The 6,831-nt window shown below is 37.8% G+C and overlaps 1 protein-coding gene and 1 pseudogene across 1 annotated transcript; one reads left to right on the top strand and one right to left on the bottom strand.

Annotated features, from left to right (window-relative positions):
* Nucleotides 1–1,864: 1,864 nt before the first annotated feature.
* On the bottom strand, nucleotides 1,865–2,425 carry LOC112418696 (uncharacterized). Its single transcript, XM_024775180.2, has one exon. It carries the CDS (start codon nucleotides 2,423–2,425, stop codon nucleotides 1,865–1,867), a length of 561 nt encoding a protein of 186 aa, XP_024630948.2.
* A 2,565-nt stretch (nucleotides 2,426–4,990) lies between these two features.
* On the top strand, nucleotides 4,991–5,545 carry LOC112418697 (uncharacterized; annotated as a pseudogene).
* The last annotated feature ends 1,286 nt before the right edge of the window (nucleotides 5,546–6,831 follow it).

The raw sequence follows: 6,831 nt of genomic DNA, 5'->3' as shown, positions 1-6,831 counted from the left end.
CGGGTGATGAAAGCATCATTGATGGGGTTCCTGATCTTCTCATGCATGGACACTAGTGGGTAGGCGCATGCCGGTATCTTTAATGAGACCCAGGATTCAACCGGGAAAAGAGAGACGAGCCTCTCTTTCAGTGTGACCATTCGGAGGTCCCAAGAAATGGTACGGGCAATATCTACCTTGATGCCTTTGAGGATGTAGTAAATTAAAGGGCACACCTCGACAACACAGTCAGAAAGATGACTATTGGGCATGACATTATAGAGAATGAATTTTTGTATGATTTTGGCCTCATTTGTCATGAATTTGTACTAGGCCCGGTATTCTCTCCTGGCCTCACTGATGTCATAGTTATAGCCTTCTTACAAGAGAAATCGTTTGATTTCTTCATGGAGAACCGGGAGGATAAAGTGGCCACAGTTTTGCTTATTATGAAAGTCATCAATGTCATCTGGGTGGTCTAACTCAAAAGGGTTGCCAAGGTAGGTGTTGATGGCCTCACGGTCAAACCGGATAGTGCGACCCCTAACAAAAGTTTCAAAGGTGAATGGGTTAGTGTGTGGGTTTTCAGGAAGGGCATTGGCATAAAACTCACGCACCAACTCAGCATTAATATCGGTTAGGGGTTTCAGGAGTCGATCCCACCCTTGATCGAGTAAAAGTTTGGCAATTTCTTTGAAGGGTCCCTCAGGGTTAAGGTTAAAGACTCTCTCACACCACATCGACTGGGTTAAAGACTCTCTCACACCATATCGGCATTGGCCTTTCTTTCTTTTTGTGGGGTTTGTAGGTTTCTTGGGTGTCATACCTGCAAAACAACAAGAAAGTCCATACACAAGACAAAATAAACAATTAAATATCAGTATGGAACTATAGGAAGCAATTTCAAGCTCAGAGACTTTATTTTAGAGAAAATGTAGCAGGTTCTGATGAAACTCGCCTCGCGAGAAGTTGTACTCGCCATGGCGAGTAATGAGAAATTTCTGGGTTTCCAGATGAACCCTCGCTAGGCGAGTGATGGAGCTCGCCATGGCAAGTTGCCCAGAAATTGGCAAAAATTGATTTTTTTTTTTTTTAAATTGTTCCAGTTTCATGATTCCTAACCGTAAATACGACCATTGCGACCCTGATGATGATAGTAAGATGAACTAAATCATGCATTTGATAAAAAGATCGAATTTGTTCCACAAAACCTATTTTATTTGAACTTTTTACAAAAGGGTTATCGAAAGATGTGGATTTGAATGAAAGACAGTACGAAATTATGCATGATTTCGTTTCATCTCAATCATGTGCATGCCATTTTTACAGATTTAGAATCCATAGCAAAATCTTCTACCCTAGGGTTTGTTCATGCAAAATTTGAAATGAATGGAAGCAAAGTGAATACAAACCTGAATCAGAAGTAATCTAAGTGCAGAAATGAGTATGCAATAAGCTTGACTTAGATTGACTTGATAAATTGAAAAAGGATAGTGTTGATGTTTAGGGTTAATGTTTGTTTTTGAGAGAAAATTTTTGTGAATGGTTTGATGAGAGAGAAAGAAAAACAAAAATGATAAATTAAAGTTGGTAACGGGTAGTTAAGAGAAATAAATGAGGGAGTTAGTGGTCTTGGACTCCGTAACTATCAGAACTGCTATCTCTTGACTCGCGAGCGGATTTACTCGCCATGGCGAGGGGTTTTACTCACCTCGCGAGTAATGACAGTTTAGACTTTGCTTTCTTTTGGCTTCTGATTTTTGAATGGTTTTGGTATGCACATGACTCCTACACCTAATATGCATTAAAACAGTAAATGTCTTACAAAGTTGGGTTGCCTCCCAACAAGCGCTTGTTTAACATCGTTAGCTCGACGCCTTTTTCGTTAGGGTGGCCAAAATGAAATGGACAACACATCATCTTTTGTAATCCTGCACTTTGGGAGGAATTCCATGAACTTTAGGCACAACTGATATGAAGTCCATATCCTCCCTAACTTTGGTTTATTGAACAAGGCACATATCTCATCTATGATCCGATCAATCTCCACCTTGTTCACTTTCTTCCCCTTTCCTTCCATTGATTCTTCCTTGCTTAGTATCCGTTCCTTTTTCTCTGTCACCTCCATCACTTCTTCATTTTCAATAGTTTCGGCCTCTTCAGTATATGGCCGTTCTTGAGGAAATTCTTCTTTGTGTGGCATTTCTATTTCTTTTGCACTTTCAAGTTCACCACATCTTTCTAATATTGTACCTTCCTCAGTTTGATCAACTCCTTCCTCAACAATCTCACTGACTTTCTCATTCTTAGTTGAAACATCTGTGCACTTTTCATGAAGGAGTCGATTACTTATTTGAATATCAATGTCAGAAAGTTGCAGCTTCATTTTCTCCATTTGGCATGATAAATTTTTCAATCTTTGGTTAGTATCTTGTATATTTATCATGGATTGCTGCATGAACAGATTCAGAATATTTTCCATCTTTGATATTCGGTCATCTTCAAAAGGATGTTGTTGATACTGTTGATATGACTCATACTCGAATGGAGTGTAGAGGTTGAAACCATCATGTTCAGCTATGATTTCATTTATGTAGCAAATCTGAAACGGATATAACCTAACAAGAAATTTTTCTTTGCATACAAAGAGGGGTTAGTACTAATAACTATACAAAAGAAAATTTATTTACAGAGTATATACTGATGCTTAAAATGATAAAATAGTCGAGATGTCTACGATATCTAAACGCCAATCCCCGGTAGCGGCGCCATTTTGATGTAGTATTTTTTTTTGCATCAAACAATACTAAGTATTTGTATCGTCTCCTCAGGGACTAGTGCGATATCACGGACCGTTCGACACCAAATATCATTCTAAGTTAAAAGATAATTTATTTGTTTGTTTTAGTAACTAAATTGCAAAAGTAAAAGTTGAGAGTAATAGGGCGTAAAACTTGTTAGGATTAGAGTTCCTTGATTAAGCGTCACATATAACCTAATGACCATTCATGGATTCAAGCTTTTCTTTGATATTATCATGTATCCCTCGACAACACCATTCATGTCCAAACAATATTGTGAAATCAATTGTATCATTCAATCGTCGATGTCTCAAACTATTGAATGATTCAAGAGTCGGTCTTATCATCTAATCAATGATTTCTCAATCTATTGAATGATAAGAAAGCTTTAAGTTTGGATACAAAAGGTGATTATCAAAACATCGATTCCATGTTTAGAACCTATGTTTTGATAGATGATTATTCTAAACCTAGATTCAAAAATATTTCTCAATCACAATTAAATCAACATAAGCATTAAAATGCAAGAATAACTGATAAGTGCTAGAAAGTTGTATTTTAAATGATATATTTTAGGCACTTTTGTTACTTGTTTTGCAAGTTATTGAGGGAAAAGCTGAGAAATAAGTGATTATTGCCCTTTTACGCTTTATCTATCTTACTTCACCCATTTGCGCAGGATTTGAACTCAATACATCAAGCAAAGAGCAAAAATGAAGAAAAGTACAAAGAGGCTGAAAAATGAAGATCACTCGCCTCCAACTCGCCCTGGCGAGCTTCAAAGGCAAGCAATTCCAGGGAGCACCAGTTTTACATTCGCCCTCAACTCGCGTGGCGAGTGGAAGGCGAGCTTACTCGCCATGGCGAATGAATTTACTCGCGAGGCGAGTTAAGGCGGTTTAGTCTCTAACAGCTGACGTGGCACAAACCCAATGGCGAAGGAACCTCAACTCGCCATGGCGAATGAATGAGCTCGCGAGGCGAGTTTATGCAGAGTCAGAATTCTATAAATAGCCCACTCAACCATTTCATTGATATACTTAGTTTTTCTGAGTTTTTGATAGTTTTTCACTTGTAATATTTCTAGAGAGAGAGATAGGGCTTGTTCTTCATAGAGTGAGAGTGATAGAAAGTGGATTCTTCATCTTTTGTTGAGAAATCACAAGTTGTAATGAATCTTGCTTCTTCAATTCATTCTTGCAAGGCTTCCATGACACTGAGTAGCTAAATCTCCTTTGTTGGGATTAGAGGTACTTGATCATAGCTTAAACATGTAATCCTTTGATCTATAAATATATGGTTCTAGCATTTGATTTGATATTGATGTTATTCTTGCACTTTAATGTTTATCTTTGATTTAATTGTGATTGAGAAATACTTTTGAATCTAGGTTTAGAATAACCATCTATCAAAACATAGGTTCTAGACATGGAATCGATGTTTTGATAATCACCTTGAGTATCCAAACCTAAAGCTTTCTTATCATTCAATAGATTGAGAAATCATCGATTGAACGATAAGATCGACTCTTGAATCATTCAATAGTTTGAGACATCGACCATTGAATGATAGAATTGATTTCACAATATTGTTTGGACACGAATGGTGTTGTCGAGGGATATGTGATAATATCAAAGAAAAGCTAGAATCCATGTATGATCATTAGGTTACGTGTGAGGATCGATCAAGGAACTCTAATCCTAACAAGTTTTACGCCCTATTACTCTCAACTTTTACTTTAGCAATTTAGTTACTAAAACAAACAAACAAACTATCTTTCAACTTAGAATGATATTTGGAGTCGAACGGTCCGCGATATCGCACTAGTCCTTGAGGAGACGATAGAAATACTTACAATTATTTGATGCAAAAATACTACATCAAAATGGCGCCGCTGCCGGGGACTAGCGTTTAGATATCGTAGACATCGCGACTATTTTATCATTTTAAGCATCAGTATATACTCTGTAAATATATTTTCTTTTGTATAGTTATTGGTACTAACCCTTCTTTGCATACAAAGAAAAATTTCTTGTTAGTTATATCCGTTTCAGATTCTCTACATAAATGAAATCATGGCTGATCATGATGGTTTCATCCTCTACAATCAAGTTGAGAATGAATCATATCAATAGTATCAACAATATCCTTCTGAAGATGAACGAATATCAAAGATGGAAAATACTTTGAATATCTTCATGCAGCAGTCCATGATAGACATGCAGGATACCAATCAGAGATTCAAGAATCTATCCTTTCAGATGGAGATGATGCAAGAACAAATCATGGATATTCAAGCCAACATTCAATCCACTCACGGAAAACAAGAAAATAATTCAAATACATTTGAGGAAGTCGGAAAGATTGTTGAAGAAGGTGTTGATGATACCGAGGAAGACATATTACTAGAAGAATGTAGCACAATGAAAATGCCGGAAGAATTAGAGCCACTACATCCAATTGAACTTCCTCAAGAAAGGTCATATGCTGAAGAGGCCAAAACTGTTGATAATGGAGCAGTGTTGATAGTTACAGAGAAACAGGAATGGATACTTAGCAAGAAAGAATCAAGTGAACAAAAGGGGAAGATAACGAGCGAGGCAAAGATTGATTGAGTCATAGACGAAATATGCGCCTTGTTAAACAAACCCAGGATAGGGAGGATATGGACTCCACATCAATTATACTTCAAATTCATGGAATTCCTCCCAACACGGAGAATTACAAAAGATGATGTGTTGTCCGTTTCATTTTGGCCACCCTAACGAAAAAGGCATCGAGCTAACGACGTTAAACAAGCGCTTGTTGGGAGGCAACCCAACTTTGTAAGTTATTTATTGTTTTAATGCATACTAGGTGTAGGAGTCATGTGCATACCAAAACCATTCAAAAATCAGAAGCCAAAAGAAAGCAAAATGTGAACTGTCATAGCTTGCGATGCGAGTACAACAACTCACCATGGCGAGTACATTGGTCATTGACTGCGTTGACCACCAAAGAACTCGCCACTGCGAGTAAATATGCTCGCGAGGCGAGGTACAACAGTTCTGACAGTGACGGAGTCCAAGACCACTAACTCCCTCATTACTCCACTTAACCACCCATTACCAACTTCAATTTATCATTTTCGTTTTCTATTTCTCTCTCATCAACCATATCACATTTTTTCTCTCAAACCCTAAAACATCAACACTACCCTTTTCCATTTCATCAAGTCAATTCAAGTCAAGCTTCACATTCATCATATCCTTTCTACACTTGCATATCATTAACAAACAGGTATGAATGGCTATCCCTTTTGTAGATTTCTGGTAATGCATGTGAAACCCTAGGGTAGTTGTCAGATAACTCCTGTTCTTTGTAATTGACACCCACATGACTGAGATGAAACATAATCATGCTTAATTTCGTAATGTTTCTCCTTCCAATCCACAATTTTTGATAACCCTTTTGTACAAATTGAAAATAAAATTAGGGTTTTTGTGGAACAAATTCGAATTCCAAAGCAAAAGCATGCTTCAGTTCATCTCTGTGTCTAACAAGGGTCGCAAATGTTGTACAAAGGGTTAGAAATCATGAAACTGGAAAAACTTTCGAAAAAGGGGTTGATTTTGACATTTTTTTCTGAGCTACTCGCCATGGCGAGCTTCATCATTCGCCAAGGCGAGTGAGCAATCTGAAACCCAAAAATTTATCATTACTCGCCATGGCGAGTATACCTGCTCGCGAGGCGAGTAGCAACAGAACCTGCAACATTTTATCTGGAATGAATTCTCTGAGCTTGAAATTGCTTCCTATAGTTCTATACTGATATTTAATTGTTTATTTTGTCTTGTGTATGGACTTTCTGGTTGTTTTGCAGGCATGGCTCCAAAGAAACCTACCAACACCGGAAAAAGAAAGAAGGGTGAAACATCCGTACCTCGACCCCCATCCCGAAACCAGGCCTTTGAGAGGGAGAGATTTAGGTCTCGATATCATCAGGACAGATACATAGAACTGCTTGACCAATCCATGTGGTGCGAGCGAGTGTTTAACCTAAACCCTAAGG

The sequence above is a fragment of the Medicago truncatula genome, chromosome 6 (assembly GCF_003473485.1).
Source record: "Medicago truncatula cultivar Jemalong A17 chromosome 6, MtrunA17r5.0-ANR, whole genome shotgun sequence".
Classification (NCBI taxonomy): Eukaryota; Viridiplantae; Streptophyta; class Magnoliopsida; order Fabales; family Fabaceae; genus Medicago; species Medicago truncatula.
This window is presented reverse-complemented; position numbering and strand designations above follow the sequence as displayed.

Bases quoted from the DNA above. Each gene is read 5' to 3' on its own strand.
- LOC112418696 (XM_024775180.2), bottom strand. From the start codon at position 2,425: ATGATAAATATACAAGATACTAACCAAAGATTGAAAAATTTATCATGC.